Source organism: Ranitomeya variabilis, chromosome 1, assembly GCF_051348905.1.
Source record: "Ranitomeya variabilis isolate aRanVar5 chromosome 1, aRanVar5.hap1, whole genome shotgun sequence".
In the NCBI taxonomy this organism is placed as follows: domain Eukaryota; kingdom Metazoa; phylum Chordata; class Amphibia; order Anura; family Dendrobatidae; genus Ranitomeya; species Ranitomeya variabilis.
In genome coordinates, this window is record NC_135232.1 from 139,368,266 (window position 1) to 139,392,814 (window position 24,549).

At 48.0% G+C, this 24,549-nt stretch overlaps 2 protein-coding genes across 5 annotated transcripts in view; one reads left to right on the forward strand and one right to left on the reverse strand.

Moving 5' to 3' along the window:
* Nucleotides 1-8,709, reverse strand: part of KIAA0825 (KIAA0825 ortholog) — a 565,784-nt gene extending 557,075 nt beyond the window's left edge. The window contains exon 1 of one of the 4 annotated variants that reach the window (XM_077289188.1): nucleotides 8,534-8,694. In XM_077289188.1, coding sequence (XP_077145303.1) covers nucleotides 8,534-8,651 — 118 coding nt within the window. In that variant the 5' untranslated portion in view covers nucleotides 8,652-8,694. Of the gene's footprint in view, nucleotides 1-7,149; nucleotides 7,241-8,533 lie in introns of those variants that run through there. The other 3 variants (XM_077289179.1, XM_077289208.1, XM_077289198.1) reach the window with 3 other exon arrangements.
* A 181-nt stretch (nucleotides 8,710-8,890) lies between these two features.
* Nucleotides 8,891-24,549, forward strand: part of SLF1 (SMC5/6 complex localization factor 1) — a 178,205-nt gene continuing 162,546 nt past the window's right edge. The window contains exon 1 of the mRNA XM_077289233.1: nucleotides 8,891-8,959. The gene's annotated coding sequence lies outside the window, so the exon portion shown is untranslated. The remainder of the gene's footprint in view (nucleotides 8,960-24,549) is intronic.

Sequence of the window (24,549 nt, forward strand, 5' to 3'; positions counted from 1 at the left end):
TACTTGTAAGCTGATATTTCATATAACACACTGTGCACTTATCTTTTATGACTAGTGATGGTTGTTGATATGCTAATTGTGCCTTGAATTATGGAACCTGTTTGTTGACTTTGAAAGCAGAGGGGAAAGACTGAGCTAATAGATTGAATGGTCAAGTAGTGCTACTTGATCTCATCACCATTATTTCCATTATCTGTAAGGGTGGACTGAAGGACACTGGGTAAATCTAAAAATAGGTTACATGCCTCTGTAAAAAAAGACTCCGAGACAGCGACACAGCCGGACATTTTGTGGAAACATCCAGAGAACCAGAGGCAGGACAGCAGCCAATCCATCATGGCACCATCATGAGGGACACGGACTATCATTCTATAAGAAACAACCTAAAGGTTTTCGGCTTTGGTTGGAAGGTTACAGATCTGCTCCACTGACCATGGATGAGCCATAAATACGTTTGGAGAAAGCCAGGATTGGGACACGCTGGTCGCCTGGCTCCATGGAGATGTTCAGATAAGCCAGGTGGTGAGTTGTGTCAACTGGCCTTGTATCTTGTATGGACTCAATGGACTGTCATCTTCCTATGCTTGTCGTTAACTCCTCTCTGTGTGTATCACAGGAGGGGTAATAAACCCTGGGAGCTCTGACGTAACATCTGCCATTATCCCGGCCAGTCAGTGGAAGGGTGAGACTCTGTAATTGGCACCATCTTGGGGTATCTTGCTGGAACTGTTCTATGTGTTATCTGCCTGTTTTGTGGTTCAATAAAACATTGCCACACTATTTTACCCTCACCCTGTGTTGTCCGAGTAGCATTATGCCCACGTTAACGGGAGAGCGGGCATTAGGCGGGGCGATCCCTAGTCCAGGCGGTTCCCCACACTCCCGCCCCTCCACCAAAAAAAAACAACAAAGTTTATTTAAATCACACTGCTTTTCCCCCCATTGAAAAGAAAGATATTTAAAAAACATACAAAAATTACACATGATGGTATCGCCACATTCAGGAAAGTCCGATCAAAATATAAAAACAATTAGCCTGATCGTTAAGTTTATTTATTTTTTTGGCTGCTGCAATTGCACAAAAAAAAAAAAAGACTAACAAGCGATCAAAAAGCCATATCTATCCCATAATAGTATTAATAAAAAATGTTGTCTTGCCCCACAAAAAAATAATTCATAACACAGCTCCTTCGGGAGAAAAATAAAAATGTTACGAGTCTCGTAAAATGGCGACACAATGCCCCCATTTTTTTTTAAAACTTCTAATTTTTTTTCACTGCTAAAGCAGAAAAACTGGACATGTTGGGTATCGCCCTAATCGTATTAAAGGGAACCTGTCACCTGAATTTGGCGGGACCTTTTTTCGGTCCGATGGGCGGTGTTTTCGGGTGTTTTATTCACCCCTTCCTTTCCCGCTGGCTGCACGCTGGCCGCAATATTGGCTTGAAGTTGATTCGCTGTTCTCCGTAGAACACGCCTGCGCAAGGCCATCTTGCCTTGCGCAAGCGCAGTATGCTTTGCCCAACTGCGGGCAAAGCCTAAAAGCATTTGTGCGCATGCGCCGGCGCACTATGTCCCGGAAGTATTTCGCTGTGTTCAGGGACAAAGTGCGGTGGCTTCAGGGACAATATTGCGGCCAGCGTGCAGCCAGCGGGAAAGGAAGGGGTGAATAAAACACCCGAAAACACCGCCCATCGGACTGAAAAAAGGTCCCGCCAAATTCAGGTGACAGGTTCCCTTTAATGAGGAAAATCATATTGCAATGTCATTTTTACTACAAAATGTACACCGTAAACATAATTCCCAAAAACATTGGCAGAACTGCATTTTTTTTTTTCAAAATTGCATCGCACTTTTTTTCCCATTTTCCAGTACGCTATGCGAAGAAATGAATAATGTTTTTCAAAAGTAAAACTTGTCCTTCTACAAACAAGCCCTAATTCATCTATGTGGACAGAAAAATAAAAAATTATAGCTCAGGGAGGAAAAAACAGAGATGCAAAAAACGGTAACTGGACCTGTTGTGAAAGGGATAATAATGATTTGGATATGGGAAGAAAAAAAAAACACATTGCCAAAAAAACAAAAATAACAAAAACCTGATTTATAAACCAGGTAATTTTCGGATGACTCATTGACCTAAATCAATGTGAACCTTGTCCTACTCTTTATGCACAGTCGTAGTCATGCGCTTGTACAAGGATTCCTGCATGCAACATGCGGTAAAATCATTCCATAGCCGGGTGCGAGCTACAATATACATTTTCAGCAGGAAGCTACAAATTGCTGTGTCAAATAGACATTTTAAGCATGAAACTCTGATTACATCACAGACTGTGGGATTCTGCTCAGCACTTTTCCAGCAGAGGAAAAAAAGAAAAAAAACATTTTGTAAACATGACAGCTTCGTTTGCATATACGTTTTCCTCTTAGACATCTATGTCATTTTTTCAGTTAACTTGTCAAAACAATTTATTTGCTTGCCTGGGATTTGCATGATCTGGTTAGCCTATGAAAATCAAACCGCATTCATTCAGTTTGGCAAATCATCACTTCAAATGGCCAATAATCGTACTTCCCGAATCCCAACTAGATGAGCCGTGCGCCCGGGACGTGAAGACTGATGTACAAACACAGGAGCACAGAGTAAGCGGAACCGTCCCCCCATGTCGTGTGCGTTACATCGGCTTTATCTCATACGATCCACTCTATATAGAAAAAAAATGGATATATAACAAACAAAAAAGAAAACATATACATGCTGTGTGTTGTGGGTTTTTTACTGGACTCTCACAAACCTAATTGGTTACTTTGATTGGTTCCACAATCAATTGACTGGTTATGTACAAAAGCAATAACACTAGTGAGACACAAAAAGAAAAAAAGACCCCCATACCAAACAATGCTACAGCCGATCATCCGGCCAACAGCCATCTCTGCCATACACAAGAGCGCTGTTCTCTATGAGGGAGCCACAGCCAGACATCTCTGCCATACACAGGAGCGCTGTTCTCTATGAGGGAGCCACTGCCAGACATCTCTGCCATACACAGGAGCGCTGTTCTCTATGAGGGAGCCACTGCCAGACATCTCTGCCATACACAGGAGCGCTGTTCTCTATGAGGGAGCCACTGCCAGACATCTCTGCCATACACAGGAGCGCTGTTCCCTATGAGGGGGCCACTGCCAGACATCTCTGCCATACACAGGAGCGCTGTTCCCTATGAGGGAGCCACTGCCAGACATCTCTGCCATACACAGGAGCGCTGTTCTCTATGAGGGAGCCACTGCCAGACATCTCTGCCATACACAGGAGCGCTGTTCCCTATGAGGGGGCCACTGCCAGACATCTCTGCCATACACAGGAGCGCTGTTCTCTATGAGGGGGCCACTGCCAGACATCTCTGCCATACACAGGAGCGCTGTTCTCTATGAGGGAGCCACTGCCAGACATCTCTGCCATACACAGGAGCGTTGTTCCCTATGAGGGAGCCACTGCCAGACATCTCTGCCATACACAGGAGCGCTGTTCTCTATGAGGGAGCCACTGCCAGACACCTCTGCCATACACAGGAGCGCTGTTCTCTATGAGGGAGCCACTGCCAGACACCTCTGCCATACACAGGAGCGCTGTTCCCTATGAGGGGGCCACTGCCAGACATCTCTGCCATACACAGGAGCGCTGTTCTCTATGAGGGAGCCACTGCCAGACATCTCTCCCCACACAGGAGCGCTGTTCTCTATGAGGGAGCCACTGCCAGACATCTCTGCCATACACAGGAGCGCTGTTCTCTATGAGGGAGCCACTGCCAGACATCTCTGCCATACACAGGAGCGCTGTTCCCTATGAGGGGGCCACTGCCAGACATCTCTGCCATACACAGGAGCGCTGTTCTCTATGAGGGGGCCACTGCCAGACATCTCTGCCATACACAGGAGCGCTGTTCTCTATGAGGGAGCCACTGCCAGACATCTCTGCCATACACAGGAGCGTTGTTCCCTATGAGGGAGCCACTGCCAGACATCTCTGCCATACACAGGAGCGCTGTTCTCTATGAGGGAGCCACTGCCAGACACCTCTGCCATACACAGGAGCGCTGTTCTCTATGAGGGAGCCACTGCCAGACACCTCTGCCATACACAGGAGCGCTGTTCCCTATGAGGGGGCCACTGCCAGACATCTCTGCCATACACAGGAGCGCTGTTCTCTATGAGGGAGCCACTGCCAGACATCTCTCCCCACACAGGAGCGCTGTTCTCTATGAGGGAGCCACTGCCAGACATCTCTGCCATACACAGGAGCGCTGTTCCCTATGAGGGAGCCACCACCAGACATCTCTGCTGGTGGCTTATCTCTGGGAGAACAAAGCAATCAGCAGTCTGAAATAGGATACAACTGATCAATATCTTCCTAGACAGTCAGTAGTTGCCCCCCACACACGTTAGGGTGTCAGCTCTACTGATTGATATCGGTGGGGGTGGCTCATAATAGTTAGTGATGAGCTTATATACTCGTTACTCAAGATTTCTCGAGCACGCTCGGGTGTCCTCCGAGTATTTTTTAGTGCTCGGAGATTTAGTTTTCATTGCCGCAGCTGAATGATTTACATCTGTTAGCCAGCATAAGTACATGTGGGGGTTGCCTGGTTGCTAGGGAATCCCCACATGTACTTATGCTGGCTAACAGATGTAAATCATTCAGCTGCAGCAATGAAAACTAAATCTCCGAGCACTAAAAAATACTCGGAGGACACCCGAGCATGCTCAAGAAATCTGGAGCAACGAGTATATTCGCTCATCACTAATAATACTCTAATGTGTTTGGGGGGGCTTTGGTTGGGCACACGACATTCAGATTGCTGTTATACATATAAGCACTTATATTGCGAACAGTGAGGTTTTGCTGCATAATCACTAATAATCTAAGAGAGCGTTTCATTAAGGCATTTATAGCAGAAATTAGGAAACATTAATAAAAGTTCCATTACTTTTGTGCAACTTGAAAGTTTTGCGCCTTTTTGCATTTAGAGCACCCTATTTGCAATGTATGAAGGCAGCCTCGTGGCATAATTGCCAACATTTCTAGGTCCTTTTAATCCATGCCTCCATCCCTCCCAGGAGCTCCTCTCCTAGCCACAGCTCTGGGTTTCCTTGAATGCCCACGTTTGCGAGGGCCTTTACATAAACTTTGCCCACTTTAGCTTTGGTGCCCTGGGAAATCTAGGACAGGTGGCAAATACAGTTGAGGTGCTCACACCCACAATTAACGCGGCTCCCATAACCATGAGGCTCTGGTCACATGACCCGTCCTAGCGCTGTCCGTGTTATTCTCGGATACTGACCCATAGAGCGTCGCTGATCCACCTCTGCCTTAACACCAGATCCGGGTGTCTGTCCCGTGTCGGTGGGGCTCAGAGCACGTCCTCTTCTCGTCCAGTTTGCAGGTCACACTCTATTCACCCCCTAATTTCTGCTTGTGTTTTCTTTTTTTTTTTCCTCCTTTTTCAAATAGCCATAACTTTTGTAATTTTTGCCAATGTACGAGAGCTTAATTTTTTGAGGACCAACTTGTAGTTTTGGATGACATTATTAATTTATCATATAAAATAAGAAAAAATTGTAATGAAACAATGAAGTGGTAGAAAAATGCTAATTTGGAGGTTTAATTTTTAAGTCGGAAATCCAGAGTTTTGATTTTTCTCCTCTTTACAACATTTATCGATAAAGTTCATTTATTTTATATTTTGGTCATTCAGACTTATACAGAAGCGGTTTTATAAATGTGCATTTTGGGGCACAATCCTCACCAAAATCTACGTGGTGGAGACGCTGCAGACCACCTAATGCTGTAACACAGAGAGATGGCGGGGAGGCTGGAGACGTCAATGTATAATAGCTATATAATATAGGCCCCTTGAGAAAGGAGTCCGAAACGCGTGTCGGGGCGGACGTGCGGGCCCAGGCAATAGCGGGTAATCCACATCCCAGCCTTCTTAAGGTAATTGTACCGGTCCATTGACCGCCTGTATTAGAACCTTTGGTGCGGTATATTTCTATGTCATGGTGGTGTGTTAGGCTGTTAGTGGTGTGGTACACCTAAGTATATGGGTCCACACTGTTGTGATTTTCTATCTTGATATTATATATCATTATCCATATATAGAACAACTGATATAACTATTTGGGTGTCCAGCCAGGATTGTTGGATGTGGAATATATCTGTTTTTGCTTGTTGCCGCACGTCTACATTAGTTAACAGTGGGGGATGCTGTTTTACTCCCCAAATCTGGCAATATGTTTTTAAAAATTTGTAGTATTTCAATAAAATTTTCTATTTGATATGAAAAATTGCCTTATGATCATCTTTTTTTGGATATCTATGTAGTAGTTGATGATAGGCTATTATAGTCCTGTTGTTTGCATGGTAGTTAATGGTTGATGTACTTTCATTATACCATGCTTTACTGTCATTTGTGTTTATGAATGTATAATAGCTACAGATCACACAGCAGAGGACAACTCCCCAGCTCCACTGCTGCGTCCTCAGTAACCATGGTAACCGCACTACACGGGGTCTCCTGCCCATCAGCAGGGCAGACCGCGCATCATGGACCAGCTCTGCAGGTAAGGCTACGTTCACATTTGCGGTCCTCGCCGCAGCGTCGGGCGCCGCAGCGGCGCCGCATGCGTCATGCGCCCCTATATTTAACATGGGGGCGCATGGACATGCGGCGCACTTGCGTTTTGCGCCGCATGCGTCGCTGCGGCGCCCGCGTCCGGGCGCAGAGGACGCAGCAAGTTGCATTTTTGCTGCGTCCAAATTCAATGAAAAAAACGACGCATGCGGCGCAAAACGCAGCGTTGTGCATGCGTTTTGCTGCGTTTTTAGTTGCGTTGTGCGTTGCGGCGCCGACGCTGCGGCGCACAACGCAAATGTGAACGTAGCCTAAGTCACTACTACTGTCAGCAGACCACAAGCCTCAGCAGACCACAAGCCTCAGCTCAACATCCCACCCGTGCATTATACAGAGCAAACTCCTCCCCTGGACTCATCACTCTCACATCTCCACCAAACCCTGATGTGGCAGATAACAGCGAGTAATTGCACTGCACGCTGTACAGGAGAATGCCCGTATGAGATGCACATACCTAGAGCAGCTCCCCAGTCACTCAGCCAGAGCGCTCATTCACATGTAGCGAGCGGCAACATCCTGTTCCTCCATCTGAGCATGCGCAGTCACTGAGTACACGCCTACAGTGCTGCCTGCTGTGATTGGCAGTGTACAGATGAGGCTGCCTCCGCCATCTTTAACAAGGGCATCTCATAGAGGAGTAATACAAAACTGCCCATAAGCAAAATACAACTTAAAATACATGGACTATACAGTAATACATGAACGAAATAATGCAGGGAGGTCACCATGGTAACGGACAACAGATTATAGTGCGTTCTCTGAAGCACAAAAGCCATGCTGCCAGCTATAACTAATAATGTGGTCGCAGCGATTTCGGCTGACTTTCAGGTCGTGATTATGGCAGCGATCTCATGTCGTGCGACTAAAAATCTCTGTAACCCTGGATTGATGATCATCCACCTCTTATACAGGATAGTGGGCCTCCTGCTACACATACTGGAACTCCTTCAGGGGAAGCTGTCACCATGAAGTGCTGTCTGATCTGCAGGCAGGATGTGACAGAGCCGAGGGGCTGATCAGACTGGCAGACATTTTCATTCTGTTTGTCCAGTGGGCGGTGCTATCAGTGAGTGACAGGCTTCCCTGTATAACAGTGCATGCAGGGGTAGCGCTCAGCCACTAATAGCCCCGCCCACTGGACTCTGCAGCACACTCACACTCCAGGGGTTGCAATGAATAAATACAAGTTATTCTGAAGCTTTTCCAACCCCCTCGACACACGGTTCGGCGTCTCCTTCTCTATTCCCTGCTGTCCACCGATCAGACTGCATGCACCACGTGACAGGAGCTCTGGAAAGGCGGTGTCCGGTGCCGGTAACGGCCGCATTGCTGGTGGTGTTGTGTCTGCAGATGACATGGAATATTCGCTGTCCCCTCAGCTTTCTGTGACTTGTATAACCACGCACAGGCTCACAGGGGGCCTTACATAGGGGCCACAGGGGGGCTTATATAGGGGCTGTCCAGGCCACTGTCTCCTGTATGGGCTGTGACATGGGGTCTGTACCTGACAGGACAATGACTGTCACCTCTCCAGTAGCACTGGACAATCCCTTTAAGGGGCTCTGTGCCATAGAAGCAGGGGGTCACAGGACACTGAGGTGACTGCTGCTAGCCGCTATCATTTACATTACACTGTATCATACTCCTCTTGCCTGCTGCAGAACCTCTTTTTGGAGTATGGGGGCTTTTTGTCCTCTAGAGATGTATGAGAGGCACCGATGAATGCAGATTTTCTCAGAACTCTCATATACACACTGCAGCGGCTGTAGAACCTCTTTCATAACTTCATGACAGTACAACTAAAAGCAGATACATGCCAGTGAGATGCCAGAGATTACCTGTAATGTGGCCACTGTCCCTGTGATGGAGGGTTAGTCGCGATATAGGCGGAGTCTGAGAGTGCAGACAGCTGTCACATCTACAGCACGTGCTCGGTGATGTGTTTACAGTTACCATAGTAACCGTCCCGGCAGTCCCATCGGCTCCCCTCAGTCTGGCCGTGCCCTGTACATGTGGGGCGGAGAGCTCCGCTGCACACATGGCTTTAACTTTTTCTACGTCTTTGCTTATGGGCAATTTTGCGTTATTTGTATATGTGATGCCCTCATTACATATGGCTGCAACAGCCTCATTCATTCTCAGCCAATCACAGCAGGCAGCGCCGTGGGCGTGCGTACAGTGACTGCGCATGCTCAGATGGCGGAACAGGATGTTGTTTGTCGCTTACACGTGAGTTCGCAGGCTGAGTGACCGGGCGGCTGTAGGTACGTGTGCAGACAGTGCGGGCAGGCTGCGGCATTACTGTTACGCGTCATCACTGCTCAGACGTCGCGTTTTGTGCACAGGAAGTTTTTATGTTGAATATAAATGTGTGCGATTACAATATATCTGCTATTATTGTACAGAGCTCTGATGGGAGTCGTAGTAGTGTAAATGATCATGTATATTTTATGGTAGCGTGTACACATATGTGCTCCAGCTGGTATGTCTGCTCAGTGCTGCTGTAGTCTGTGTCATACAGGTAGCGGGATCGGCCCACTGTGCAGGAAGCTGGGAGCAACCACCCACTGCAGGAAGCAGGGACCAACCACCCACTGTGCAGGAAGCAGGGACCAACCACCCACTGTGCAGGAAGCAGGGACCAACCACCCACTGCAGGAAGCAGGGACCAACCACCCACTGTGCAGGAAGCAGGGACCAACTACCCACTGTGCAGGAAGCAGGGACCAACCACCCACTGTGCAGGAAGCCAGGGACCAACCACCCACTGTGCAGGAAGCCAGGGACCAACCACCCACTGTGCAGGAAGCAGGGACCAACTACCCACTGTGCAGGAAGCCAGGGACCAACCACCCACTGTGCAGGAAGCAGGGACCAACCACCCACTGTGCAGGAAGCAGGGACCAACCACCCACTGTGCAGGAAGCAGGGACCAACCACCCACTGTGCAGGAAGCAGGGACCAACTACCCACTGTGCAGGAAGCCAGGGACCAACCACCCACTGTGCAGGAAGCCAGGGACCAACCACCCACTGTGCAGGAAGCCAGGGACCAACCACCCACTGTGCAGGAAGCCAGGGACCAACCACCCACTGTGCAGGAAGCAGGGACCAACCACCCACTGTGCAGGAAGCAGGGACCAGCCACCCACTGTGCAGGAAGCAGGGACCAACCACCCACTGTGCAGGAAGCAGGGACCAGCCACCCACTGTGCAGGTAGTCAGGGACCAGCCCACTGTGCAGGAAGCAGGGACCAACCACCCACTGTGCAGAAAGCAGGGACCAACCACCCAGTGTGCAGGAAGCAGGGACCAGCCACCCACTGTGCAGGTAGTCAGGGACCAGCCCACTGTGCAGGTAGTCAGGGACCAGCCCACTGTGCAGGAAGCCAGGGACCAACCACCCACTTTGCAGGAAGCAGGGACCAACTACCCACTGTGCAGGAAGCAGGGACCAACCACCCACTGTACAGGAAGCAGGGACCAACCACCCACTGTACAGGAAGCAAGGACCAACCACCCACTGTGCAGGAAGCAGGGACCAACTACTCACTGTGCAGGAAGCAGGGACCAACCACCCACTGTGCAGGAAGCAGGGACCCACCACCCACTGTGCAGGAAGCCAGGGACCAACCACCCACTGTGCAGGAAGCCAGGGACCAACCACCCACTGTGCAGGAAGCCAGGGACCAACCACCCACTGTGCAGGAAGCCAGGGACCAACCACCCACTGTGCAGGAAGCCAGGGACCAACCACCCACTGTGCAGGAAGCCAGGGACCACCCACTGTGCAGGAAGCCAGGGACCAACCACCCACTGTGCAGGAAGCTAGGGACCAACCACCCACCCACTGTGCAGGAAGCAGGGACCAACCACCCACTGTGCAGGAAGCAGGGACCAACCACCCACTGTGCAGGAAGCAGGGACCAGCCACCCAGTGTGCAGGAAGCAGGGACCAACCACCCAGTGTGCAGGAAGCAGGGACTAACCACCCAGTGTGCAGGAAGCAGGGACCAACCACCCACTGTGCAGGGAGCAGGGAACGACCCACTCTGCAGGTAGTCGGGGACCAGCCCACTGTGCAGGTAGTCAGGGACCAACCACCCACTGTGCCGGGAGCAGGGACTGGCCCATTGTGCAGGTAGCAGGGAATGGCCCACTGTGCAGGGAGCAAGAAGGTCCGCCACTGTGCAGGGTGAAGGGACCGGTCCACTGTGCAGTTAGCAGGGACCGGCCCACTGCGCAGGTAGCAGGATCCGACCGCCCACTGTGCAGGTAGTCAGGACCAGCCCACTGTGCAGGTAGCAGGAAATGACCACTATGCAGGGAGCAGGGACCCGCCACTGTGCAGGGAGCAAGGACCAACCACTGTGCAGGTAGCAGGGACTTGCCCACTGTGCAGGTAGCTGGGACTGGCCCACTGTGCATGGAGCAAAGACCGGTCCACTGTGCAGGTAGCGGGGACCGTCCACTGTGCAGGTAGTCAGGGACCTGCCCACTGTGCAGGGTAGTGGGGGCTGTTACTTTGGATATAATGGGGTTGGCCACTGTGCAGAGAATGGGCTGAGCACTTGGAGATAGTAGGGCCGGGCGGGCTCTGTGCAGAGAATGGATCTGACCATTTAACTTAAAAAATATATATATATAAAAAAAAAAATTCAGAATTAAATTTTTCTATTTTGACAAGGGTAACAGAAAAAAATAGACCCCAAAATTTGTGCAACTTCTCCTGAGCATGCTGATACCCCATATGAAGGAGAAAACCACTGTTTGTGCGCATGGCAGGGCTCAGAAGGGAAGGAGCGTCATTTGACTTTTTGAATGTAAAATTTCCTGGAATCATTTACAGATGTCATGTCCCGTTTAGAGAGCCCCTGATGTGTCTAAACAGTGGAAACCCCACAAGTGGCTTGTAAACTAGACCCCTCAAGGAATGTATGTAGATGTGTATTGAGCACCTTGAACCCCCTGATGCTTCATAGAAGTCTAACGATGAGCCGTGAAAATAATAAAATCAGTTTCCCCACAAAAATGTTATTTTAGCCTCAAATATAGCATTTTCATAAGGGTAACAGGAGAAATTGCACCATACAATTTGTAGTACAATTTCTCCTGAGTACGCCGATACCTCATATGTGGGGGAATACTCAGAATGGAAGAGGTGCCATATTGGAGTTTAGATTTTGCTGGAATGGTTTGAGGGTGCCATGTCACATTGGCAGAGCCCCTGAGGTGCCAGAAGAACAGAAACCCCCTATATGTGAACTCATTTTACAAACTACACTCCCAAATGAATTAATCTAGGGGTGCAGTGATCATAACACCACATGTGCCTCACAGAATGTTATACCATTGAGCAATGAAGAAAGAATAAATTACATTTTTACCACTAAAATATTGTTTTAGCTCCAACTTTTTAATTCTTCTAAAGACATTTTTTTACACCAAACTGAGGTCCAGTTTTTCTTGAGTGTGCCAATACCCTACATGTAATCGGGAAATACTTTTCAGGCATAGTGCTAAGCTCAGAAGGCAATGAGTGGCAGATTTTACTGTTATGGTTTGCAGGTGCCATGACCCACTGGGAGAGCCCATGAGGTGCCAGAACAGTAGACTCCACCATAAGTGACCCCATTTTGCAAACTACACCTCTCAATGAATTCATCTAGGGGTGCAGTGATCATAGTGACACCACGGGTGAGTCACAGAATTTTATACCATTGGCAGTGAAGAAAAAATACATTTTTACCACCCAAATTTTGCTTTAGCCCCAGATTTTACATTTTCACACGAAGTGAGTAAAAATGGCACCAAAATTTGTCCCTCAATTTCTGCTGAATGTGGCAGTATCCTATATGTGGCTGTAGAGAACTACTTAGCCATACGGAGAGACTCTGGAGGAACGGGGCTCTATTTGCCTCCTGGAGTGCAGATGTTCCTAGAGTACATTGTGGACTCCATATACAGAGCCCCTAGTTGCTAGAAGAGCAGAATCCCCCCTCAAGTGACCCCATTGTGGAAATTTTAACCCTTTGGGAATTAATCTATAGTTGTAGTGACGATTTTGACTCCCTGTATATTTTTCAGAAACAAGCAGCAATGAATGTTGCCTGGTGAAAATTGGAAACTGCCGTTTTAGTGGCCAGTACACTGTAGCGACCAGTACGTTGCAGTCACCAGTACGTTATGCCTAACCAGTGCCTCTGGAGGCATGCACCCGTAAGTTAGGTGGGCTCTCATCGGTTCAGAAATGCAGATACCTGTGCAAATTAGTTTGGCAGGTGTGTCCAAATAAAGGCAAGACTACTTAAGAAGGCTGTTCCACATTATTAAGCAGAAATGCCAAATGTGGACGCAATATGTGGTTTAGGTACACTTTGGGGTTCAGAAGGGAGAGGGGCATTTGGATTTGGGAGCGCAGAAATTGGAGAATTTCTTTTGGAGGGTGAGGAGCCATTTCGCTTTTCCAGAGCCTTTGTACTAGCCATAACATGGAAGCCACTTATATTTCCATTAACAGATGATGGACCTGAGTGAGGACTTGCTTTTTTTGTGGATTGAGTTGAAGCTTTCTTGGGAACATTTTACATAACATTTAGGATCACATTTATTCAGCGCTCTACGCTGAGTACTTTGGGGTTTCTATGTAAATCTCTGAGTGACGTGACAGATGAAACCCATGAGGGATCCAATTACTATAATGAGGCAGCAGAGTTACCCTGGACTCTGTCTGGCCTCTATTCAGTTGTGCCCTCCTTTTCAGAAGTGCACAAAACTGTGGCCAACGGTACTTTTATGCAGTCTTAAAAAGACGTACAGCAATGGATCACAGGTCCTATAGCATTCACAGTGGCTCCATCTGCCTCATTATAGGGAATCTTCCACTGGGGGCTGCATTTGAATCATATATTCCAGAGATTTGCACAGAAACCCCTGTGTAAGTGCTCAGTGTAGAGCACAGGATAAATGTGCTCTGAGCCTTACTGCTATCTTTGGGAGGCAGGATGAAAAAAAACAGCAGGAGAAAAATTGATTTTATTTATTTTTTTACGCCATTCCTCATGCGGTATAAATGATTAGGCAACTTTATTCTTCGGGTCTGTGTGATTACAGCGATACCAGATTTATATCGGGTTTTTATGTTTGGCTGCTGTCACACACTAAAAGATGCTTTTTATTGCAAAAACTACACTGTGTTCCAAATTATTATGCACATAGAGTTTAGGAGTGATAAGGTTAGAATTTTTTTGTTTGTCATTTAAACTCATTGATGGTGATGTGTGTCAGGGCTCTTTATATCACTGAAAGCAATTGCAGATACCTGTGCAAATTAGTTTGGCAGGTGTGTCCAAATAAAGGCAAGACTACTTAAGAAGGCTGTTCCACATTATTAAGCAGCCTACATTTTTTGCCAAAATGGGAAAGAAAAAGGATGAGTCGGCTGCTGAGAAGCAACAAATTGTGGAGTATTTAGGTCAAGGCATGACTACAATGAACATTGCCAAGACACTTCATCGTGATCATCGCACAATCTAGAAAGTATGTAGCTGATTCCCAGCACACACGTGTGCGTGCTGATAAGGAAAAATTGAGGACTCTTTCCAACAGGCAATTGCGTAAGGTTAAAAGAGCAGCTGCAAAAATGCCTTGTCATAGCAGCAGACAAGTTTTTGAACTGCTGGTGCCTCCAACGTCCCCCAGAACAACAAGATGCAGGGTCCTTCAGAGGTTTGCAGCTGTGCGTAAGCCATCCTGTCGACCACCTCTATCCACTGCACACAAGCAGAAACTGCTCCAGTGGGCCAAACGATACATGAAGACTGACTTCCAAACTGTTTTGTTCACCGATGAGTGCCGCGCAACGCTCGATGGTCCAGATGGATGGAGTGGAGGATGGCTGGTTGATGGACACCCCGTGAAAACACGGCTAAGGCGCCAACAAGGAGGAGGTGGAGTAATGTTTTGGGCTGGAATCATGGGGAGAGAGATGGTCAGCCCCTTTATGATCCCTGAAGGACTAAAGATGAACTCCATAAGCTATGTGGAGTTTCTAAGACAACACTTCCTGCCATGGTTCAAGAGGAAGAACCGTGCTTTCCGCAGCAAGATCCTTTTCATGCATGATAATGCACCGTCTCATGCTGCAAAAAACACATCTGCATCTCTGGCTGCTATGGGCATAAAAGAGGACAAACTTATGGTGTGGCCACCATCTTCCCCGGACCTCAACCCCATTGAGAACCTCTGGAGCATCATCAAAAGGAGTGTCTATGATGGCGGGAGGCAGTTCACATCTAAGCAACAGCTCTGGGAGGGTATTCTGTCCACATGCAAAACAATTGAAGCAGAAACCATCCAAAAACTGACAAATTCAATGGACGAGAGAGTTCAGAAGCTTCTTTCGAACAAGGGGTCCTATGTGCAAATGTAACCTCACCTAGAATAAAGTTTTCACTTGAAAACTGTTTGATTTCATTTTGTAATAAGCTGATAATGCTTATAACTTCACAATTGATCATTTTTTTGTTTAAAATAAAAAAAAAAAAGGTTGAAAACTCTGCTGTGCATAATAATTTGAAACATGCATTTTGAGTGTTTATTTTTTTTTTTAAAGATACTGTTTTCATAGACAGTTTGTTCCAAAACATTGCAATTATACTAGAATAGTAGATGACTGGAAAATAACAATGACTGCAATTCAGATAGGCAATTTAGAGAAAATATGAGGAAATATTATTTGCATAATAATTTGGAACACAGTGTAGCTTCTCCTTCGCCTCATAGGGGGACACAGACCGTGGGGTGTATGCTGCTGCCACTCGGAGGCTGACACTAAGTGATACAAAGAAAGTTCTCTCCTCCCCTGCAGTATACACCCTACTGCTGGCTCTCAGCTAACCAGTTCTTGCTTAGTGTCCGTAGGAGGCACACGGACGGGTCTGCTATTCAGACCCCAAAAACTCTTTTTACCGTTACAACGGACGAATGGGGCGACGGATTCTTTCATGTTCCGAATTCCCCGAACCAACAACAGGCGAGCACGGGTATTTTACCTCTCCGTATCCTCTCCTGCGACGTGGGAAGCCACTGCCTGAGCTGATTCTAGGGGCGACGGGCCCCTTCAAGGGCACCGATCTCCCCCCTCCCTTATCAGACGAGCACTGGAGTGTCACCTCCAGTATCCTCTTCTGCAGCCAGGCCTATTGCCGGACATTCAGCCCTGCCCACCAGGTCTCACCCTCTGCTGTTCAGAGGCACTCTCCAGCAGCCCCCACTGCACCACCACTATTAAGAGCGGATGGTACAAGGAGCGGACGGTTCCTCTCCACCTCCCTGCTAAACGGGACAATGGATTGAGGACTTTTCTTATCCCTGCACCGTCCAAACAGCAGCAACAGCACAGGATCTTTTTTCTTCCTTCTGACCTGCTGAACAAAGCTGCATACTGGGGTAAGTGCCGGGACTCGAGCGGTTGGAGGGCTCTGCGCATCCGGCGTTTTTTTCCCTCGTTCGGCGCCGGCTGGCTTCAAAAATTTAGCCCCCGGCTTTGGGTTTGTGTAGGCCGCAACCCGGAACTCCGCCCATGCTAGGCCACGCTTCAGGCTCCGCCCCCCTATTCAGGCGCCTCTCATTCAGGACGAGAACTCTATTCTCGGCGGCCATCTTCATCCTCCTGCCATTTCCGGACATGAGCTCATCCGGAAGTGGCTGCTGCATCGCACCGGCGGTATTCAGCACTGAACTCCACGCTGTTCCAGACGGGGGACTCAGAATCTCGGTAAGGAGAATCCTCCCTCCGCACCCCTCCACCGCACGCACCCCGGCAGCATAAAGGGACTAGCGTTCCCTGTTTTTAATACTTAAGACCTGCAATCTCTGGTTGTCTAGCAGCACGGGTCTTAAGGGTACATGACCAGCATACCCTGGTCTTAAAGGTTCCCTAGTTTAAAAGGGGCACATTACCAGCATTCTCTGCTCTTTAAGTCATGACCAGCCAGAAGCCGGTCACCTTTCCCAGAGTACTTAATTCAATTGAGCTCAGGAGCCCTCCGCCGCCGCCGATCCCGGCTCTTCCCAGAGTAAATGTGCAGAAAGAAAAGGCATGCATTGACTAAGATCGGGTACGATCGAAACGCGTGGCATGTACTCTGTACTTGGACTTTTGCGCTAAGGCAAGGACTGTTTGTACTACACCAATTTTTAATGGAGAAATAAAGCATTTGAATTTTATGGAGCTGGAACGCCTTCCTTTCTTCCCAGAGTACCTAGTTCCCCTTAAGGGGCTTCACCTCTGGCGTAAACCTTGAAAAATGCCCCAGTCTTAAAGGCACATGACCAGCATGCCCTGGTCTTAAAGGGACTCTGTCGCCTGAATTTGGAGGGAACAATTTTCAGCCATAGGGGCGGGGTTTTCGGGTGTTTGATTCACCCTTTCCTTACCCGCTGGCTGCATGCTGGCTGCAATATTGGATTGAAGTTCATTCTCTGTCCTCCGTAGTACATGACTGCACAAGGCAATCTTGCCTTACGCAGGCGTGTACTATGGAGGACAGAGAATGAACTTCAATCCAATATTGCAGCCAGCATGCAGTCAGCGGGTAAGGAAAGGGTAAATCAAACACCCGAAAACCCCGCCCCTATGGCTGAAAATTGTTCCCTCCAAATTCAGGTGACAGAGTCCCTTTAAACGCACATGACCAGTATGCCCTGGTCTTAAAAGCACATGACCAGTATGCCCTGGTCTTAAAGGCACATGACCAGTATGCCCTCGTCTTAAAGGCACATGACCAGTATGCCCTAGTCTAAAAGGCACATGACCAGGATGCCCTGGTCTTAGAGGCACATGACCAGTAGGCCCTGGTTCTTAAAGGCACATGACCAGTAGGCCCTGGTTCTTAAAGGCACATGAACAGTATGCCCTCCTAAAGGCACAAGACCAGTATTCCCTAGTCTTAAAGGCGCATGACCAGTATTCACTGGTCTTAAGGGCACATGATCAATCCGAAGCTGGTCACCCTAACTGAGCTCTGGAGCCCTCCGCCGCTGATCCCAGTTTATCCCAGAGTACCTAGGCCCCTCAGAGGACTTTGTCACTAACCGCAACCCATTGTTTCTCTGACCAAGAGATTGAATCCCTCTGTGAACCCTCTGTGGCTCGGAGTGCTCGCAGGACCGATATACATGGACCCTCTCCTACAATGGGAGCCGTCTCCTAGCAGGGGCCGCAAGTATTCTAGAAAAACGTACAGGCGTCTAGAAAACGGAAGTTTAATTTCCTGATCTCTCCCCTATGATTTGTTGAGAACAACGCTCTGAATATGGATCGGATATTGCCTTGGATTGCCAGAGCTTCAGAAAAAGAGGGACTCGCCTATTTATATCATCAACAAATTGATGAGCGATTCACTGGACAGAAGCCTCTACGTGGGATGCCATACCTGGTCTGATTTTTAAGGGCGACGGGTCCTTTAAAGGGCATCAATCCCCCCTTCCCCACCATTAACAGACGAGCACATGCAATGTCGCCTCCATGTATCCTCTTCTGCATCCAGGCCTAAAGCCAAACAACCTGCCCTGTCCACCCGGAGACCTGAACTCTATGGATGTACAGAGGCACCCCTTTTTGGCATCCGAGCACCCCCCTTTGTATCACCACTATTTAGCGGCTGATGCAAGAAAGCGGACGATTCCTCTCCACGTCCCTGTTAAGAGGATGGTGGATCGAGGGTTCCTAATTTTCTACTGTGCACGACGATGGCAAGAGACTGTTTTTTTTTTTCTGACCTGCTGGATGCAGCCCCGCATTCTGCCACTTGGCAGACTAACCGGGTAGAATTTCTTGTGGTATACCTACCAGTATCCCTGTCCGATGTATCATCAATTAAAATACCACAGACGGTCAGATAGCAAATCTGGTTCGTTCCGTCCTGTGGATTCGGGTTCAGCGTTCTACCCTTCCTTAGCCGCCACATGGGTTGCTTGACCAATAGTCTCCTGGTCAGAGACTTTACTTCGATTCACACAAGTAACCTTTCCCCGAAGACAGTACAGCTGGCCAATCAAATCTTCTGAGCGGGAGACTAACAAGGGATCGTATCTTTTCTACAGACCCAACCAGCAGTGGAAGCGTTGTCCAGGTCAGTCTAGATCTAAGGGATCTTGGTTCGAAAAAGGGGAATGAAAAGTAAGACCATTCCTGGACCTCTAACTTCTAACAACCTTTGACAAGGTCCTCCTTTTTCAGATGGAGTTCCTCCGCTCAGCCATTACTTCAACAGAAAAAGGTGGAGTTTCTGGCATCCATCAACATTCGGGATTCTTACCCTCACATTCCTATTTTTCCCTCTACAATATTCCCTTCGCCTTTCTATTCGCGAACAGCATTTTTCAAGTCACGACCTTGCCCTTCGGCCTGGCTACCGCACCAGAGTGGTCGCAAGGGTCATGGCAGTTGTCATGTGCCTCTTGCACCCTAGAAGCATGGTCGTCCTGCCGTATTTGGTCGACTTTCTAGCCGCTCTTCCAGGACTACAGTGAGTCATCTATAGCACTTGCAATACCCTCTCACTCGGGCTTGCAGCTAAACTTAGACAAGTTTTTCCTCATTCCCAGCACAGCAGATCCTTTTTGAGGATGATCCTGCACAAGAAGGATGGTAATTCTCTCTCGAGTCAAGGTCGTGGCCCTTCAACAGGGAACTCGTGCACTTGATCATTCATTCCCTCGGTTCATTCAATTCGCTAGGAGGGTTCTGAGGAAAAAGACAACAATGGAAGCAGTTTCTTTCGCTCCGCTCGTTTTCAGCAAGTCAATCAGGTTTTCAAAGGGTAGTCTCTGTGCTCCTTCCTCATCCAGAGCCTTCTCCTGGTCCAATGGTTATTAGGGAATACCAATGCCAGTTTTCTTCTCCCGATTATTGCTCTGGGGAACCGAATGGTACGGCTAATCCTACAGCAGGTCCACTGCCTTCAGTTGGGTCAACCATCCGTCTTCAGTTGGATAATGCCACGGCTGTGCCATACGTCAACCATCTAGCAGGTACCCACAGTCAAGCGCCATGGCCGAGGTACCTCGCACTCTCTGATGGGCCGAGATCTATCATTCGGTGATCTCAGCAGTACATATCCCTGGAGTAGAACACTGGGCGGCAGACATATTCAGCCGTCAGGGTTTCTCCTCAAATGAGTGGGAACTTCACTCGGAAGTCTTCCATCAGATCTGCCTTCACTGGAGTACTCCAGATGTAGGTCGGATGGCGTCCAAACTGAACGCCAATGTACTCCAGGTCATGGTTTGGCCTCGAGATCCAAGACCATTGCAGTGCATGCTCTGTTCTTCCATGGTACCAATTTCCATAACCCCTCTTCCACTACTTCTGAGATCTTTTTGGAATCAGGAATGGCCCCAGTGATACCGGGAGACCCGCACTGACCATGTCATGTTTTCTCGCTTGCGGTACTAGTATTTGTCCGTCTTATTGCAACAAAACTGCAAATATGGACTTTCTCGCAGAAGTCTTCACCTGTAGTTCTTCCCTACCGCGTACCGTTAGATCTGTGGGACCTTAATGGTCCTGGGGATCTTACAGTAGACTCCTTTTTGATCCGGACAGACTTTACTATCAGGGAAGGTCGCTCCCCTTTTTTCTCTGCGTTCCTGTCATCCTGATGAGTCTTTAGAGCTCACCGCTCTGTTCTTTCAGACTTTTTTCCTTATTACCATCAAGGCAAGGTTGCCCTCAGGCCATCCCCTTCCCTCATTACCAAGGTGGTATTGTATTCCCACTGTTGCAGGGGCATCGTCCTTCTCTCATCTCTTTCTGCTCCAGTCCACAAAACGGAATGGGTTCTCCATAATCTGGAAGAAGTGAATGCTCCGAGTGGGTACGTATCGAGGACGGCGTCCTTCTGAAGGTTGGACACTTTACTTGGGCTTCTCGATGGTAAGAAGGCTTCCTGACGGTCACAGGAAGGGTTTAGCCGTTTCATCAGCCATGTTAGCCTGGTGGATTCTTTTCACCATCCAGGAGTCCTTCCGTGCTAGATGTCAGCCTATCTCCCTGTCTGAGGGCTCTAGGCACCAGACGTCGGCAAGCACGGCCGCAAGCTTGCGAATTCCTCCAGTCCGCATGCATTCTTGAAGCACTGTAATTCCCACAATTCCACAGATGTGAGTCTGGGCAGGTGGACTCTGCAGGCCGCGGTGGCGCACTTGTAAGTAGCGGTTACACGGCCTGATCTGATGTTGTCTCCACCCAGGGACTGCTTTGGGACGTCCCACGGTCTGTGTCCCCCAATGAGGCGAAGGAGAAATAAGGATTTGTGTACTCACTGTAAAATCCTTTTCTCCGAGCCATTCATTGGGGGACACAGCTCCCTCCCTATTATTAGTTTGTGCTTGTTTTATAATTTGACATGCTATACTCTCATGTATAATGTGACATGCTATATGCTCATATGTTGTTATTGATCTCCTACTGCTTTTGCACCGAACTGGTTAGCTGAGAGCCAGCAGGAGGGTGTATACTGCAGAGGAGGAGCTAACTTTCTTTGTATCACTTAGTGGCAGCCTCCTAGTGGCAGCAGCATACACCCCACGGTCTGTGTCCCCCAATGAATGGCTCGGAGAAAAGGATTTTACGGTGAGTACACAAAAATCCTTATTTTGCATCACCATGTTTTGAGAGCTATAATTTTTCTATATTTTTGTCCATAGTCATGTGAGGGCTTTTTTTTTGCAAGACGAATTGACGTTTTTATTGGTACCATTTTCAGACACATGACATTTTTTGATAGCTTTCTATTCCGATTTTTGGGTGGAAGAATGAACAAAAATCAGCAACCCGGTATTTTTTTTTGGGGGGGTGGTTATGTTGTTCCACATGTGGTAAAATTGATAAGGGTATGTTTCCACGTTCAGGAAACTTTGCGTGTTTGACGCTGCATAGAGCTGCAGCGTCAAACACGCAGCTCCAGATGTTACAGCATAGTGGAGGGGATTTCATGAAATCCCGTCTCCACTATGCATTAAAAGACGCATGCGGCAGACCCGCGGAAACAGACATGCGGCGCGTCTTTTAAGAACGCAGCATGTCCTTACAGTGCTGAAACAACGCAAGGACAACGCAGGTGACCTGCCAGTGACCTCAGGTGCAGATTTGGTCAGGATTTTATCTGCATAAAATCCTGACCAAATCCTGATGCAATCCTAAACATGGACACATACCCTAAGGCTACTTTCACACTAGCGTCGGGCTCGGCCCTTCGCTGTGCGTCGGGCCGACGTTCCTGACGCTAGCGTTGTCTCCGCCGCACAACGGGGGCAGCGGATGCATTTTTCCAGCGCATCCGCTGCCCCATTGTGAGGTGCAGGGAGGTGGGGGCGGAGTTCCGGCCGCGCATGCGCTGTCGGAAAAGACGTTTACGACGGAGCAAAAAACGTTGCAAGCAACGTTTTTTGCTCCCGACGGTCCGCCACTGCACGACGCATCCGTCGCACGACGGGTGCGACGTGTGGCAATCCGTCACAATGCGTCGCTTAATGTTAATCAATGGTGAAAAAACGCATCCTGCAAACACTTTTGCAGGATGCGTTTTTTCGGCAAAACGACGCATTGTGACGGAATGCAGTTAACGCTAGTGTGAAAGTAGCCTAAGGCAGCTTTATTTTTCCAGTCAGTACGATCACAGCGAAACCACATTTATATTTTTTTTTATGTTTTAGCACTTTTAGACAATAAAAACTTTTATAGAAAAAACAATTATTTTTGCATCGCTTTATTCTGAGAGCTATAACTTTTTTTTTCCCGCTGATGACGCTGTATGGCAGCTTGTTTTTGTGGGACAAGATGATGTTTTCAGCGGTGCCATGTTTATTTATATTTGTCTTTTTGATTGCCTTTTATTCCACTTTTTGTTCGTCGGTATGATGATAAAACATTGTTTTTTTGCCTTGGTTTTTTTTTCTACAGTTTTATAGGTTGGGTCTTTCCGGACGCTGCGATACCAAATATGTGTACTTTTGGGGTTTTTTTCGTTTGTTTTTTTTTTCATACAAATATTTATTTATAAATACAATATCTTTTTATTTTGTTATTTTTTCATTTTTAAAAAATATTTTTGCAATTATGTAAAAAAAAAAATTTAAGTTTGTTCCACTGTGGGACTATCATTTTTTGCAGGCTGATTGCTTGTATATCATGGAAATGCAGCAGCATCCCTATGCTATGTAAACTGTCATCTCTGCACTGACAGATAAAGTTGCTGATTATGCTCTGAGCATGATCTAGCAACTTTACTAGCTCTGGTGACCCGGATGTCGCCATGATGGCAACGATCGGAACCCCGCAATGACGCAGTGGGGTCTCTGATCTAAGGGCAGAGGGGCTATCTTCCCTTTGCCTGGTCCCGGAATGCTGTGATTGAGTTTGATCACAGCATTTAGAGGGTCAAAGTGCCGGGAGCGGTGCGCGACCGCTCCTGGCACTTTGTGCCTGGTGTCAGCTGTCAGAATGAGCTGACAACTGACGGCGATTGCTCGTGCACAGCCTGTGTGCACTCACAATCGGCTGGACATACCCGTCCGTCCCAGGTCAATAAGACCCAGGTCACAGGGATGTATGTATATATCCAAGGTGGGAAAGGGGTTAAAATTTGAGAGTCCTGAGTGGTTGATACCTTTTAACTGCTATCTTAAAAGATGGTAACAAATTGCAAGCTTTTGAGACTATTCAGGTCCCTTCATCGGGCAGTGTTTTCCGGGCACCCAGCACCTACATCAGTCAGTATAATATTTAAATAAAGTAATTTGCCAACTACCTGTCTCACATTATTGAATGAGAGCAAGTGGTCTGAAATTATAATGACCATTTACATTTTAATTGCAAGTGGATCGGCTTAGTAAGATAAGCTATTCAAGAAATGTTATGACTTTTTTTATACCTTTCAGCCGTGTTTTGATGAAGTTAACCTAAACGCCTCCATACACATTAGACTAAATTTGGTGACTTTGATACCGGCAGGATGATCCCAATCTAATGTGTATGGGGAGCATCAAAACTCTCTTTGGACATATGATGCAGGTGTAGAGAAGGATCCGGCAGGCCAATGCAGGAGCTCTTGATAGGGCTGAGCGCCCCTGTGAAGGGGAGACTCAGGATTGATAGCTGTCAGCTCAATGATTGGCTAAATGATTGTTCTGTCAACGGCTACTGACTGTTTATGGGAGCATAAGACCAATATTCCTGAAAAGCTTTTGCAATGGTTGTAGTTGTTGACAATATATGGAAATTCCATAAATGGAATGGTATTAAAGGGAACCTGTCACCCCGTTTTTGCGATATAAGATAAAAATATGACTCAATAGGGCCTGAGCTCTGCTTTACATCAGTACTTTTCATATCCCCCGATTCCCCACCTTTGCTGCGAAAATACCTTAGTAATATCTTTGTTTTCGTCTGTCAATCACCCCGGTCCGATGGACGGGGCCTAATCGCCGTTTCTCCCCACCTCCTGCCTTGCTCTACGAATCTTCGCCGTGGCATGCGATTAGGGATCAGCTAACGCCGCACAGTCTGAAGATGGCGGAGGGAGATGAGTGAGAGGCGAAGATATGCACTGCGCATGCCCATGAATCCCAGCCCCGCGGTGTGAATAAATCAGAAGACACTGCGGGGCGGGATCTCGGGCAGCGCGACCGCACAGGCGCAGTCAGCCTGACATCAAATGATGTCAGAAGACGGGCAGCGCTAACTGCGTATACCCAAGGGATAACTTAACAGCGCAGGCTCCGGGACAGATTCAAACAACGCTGAGGAGGCGGCGCACGGCGCCAAGGGGATTAGGAAGGAAAGACCC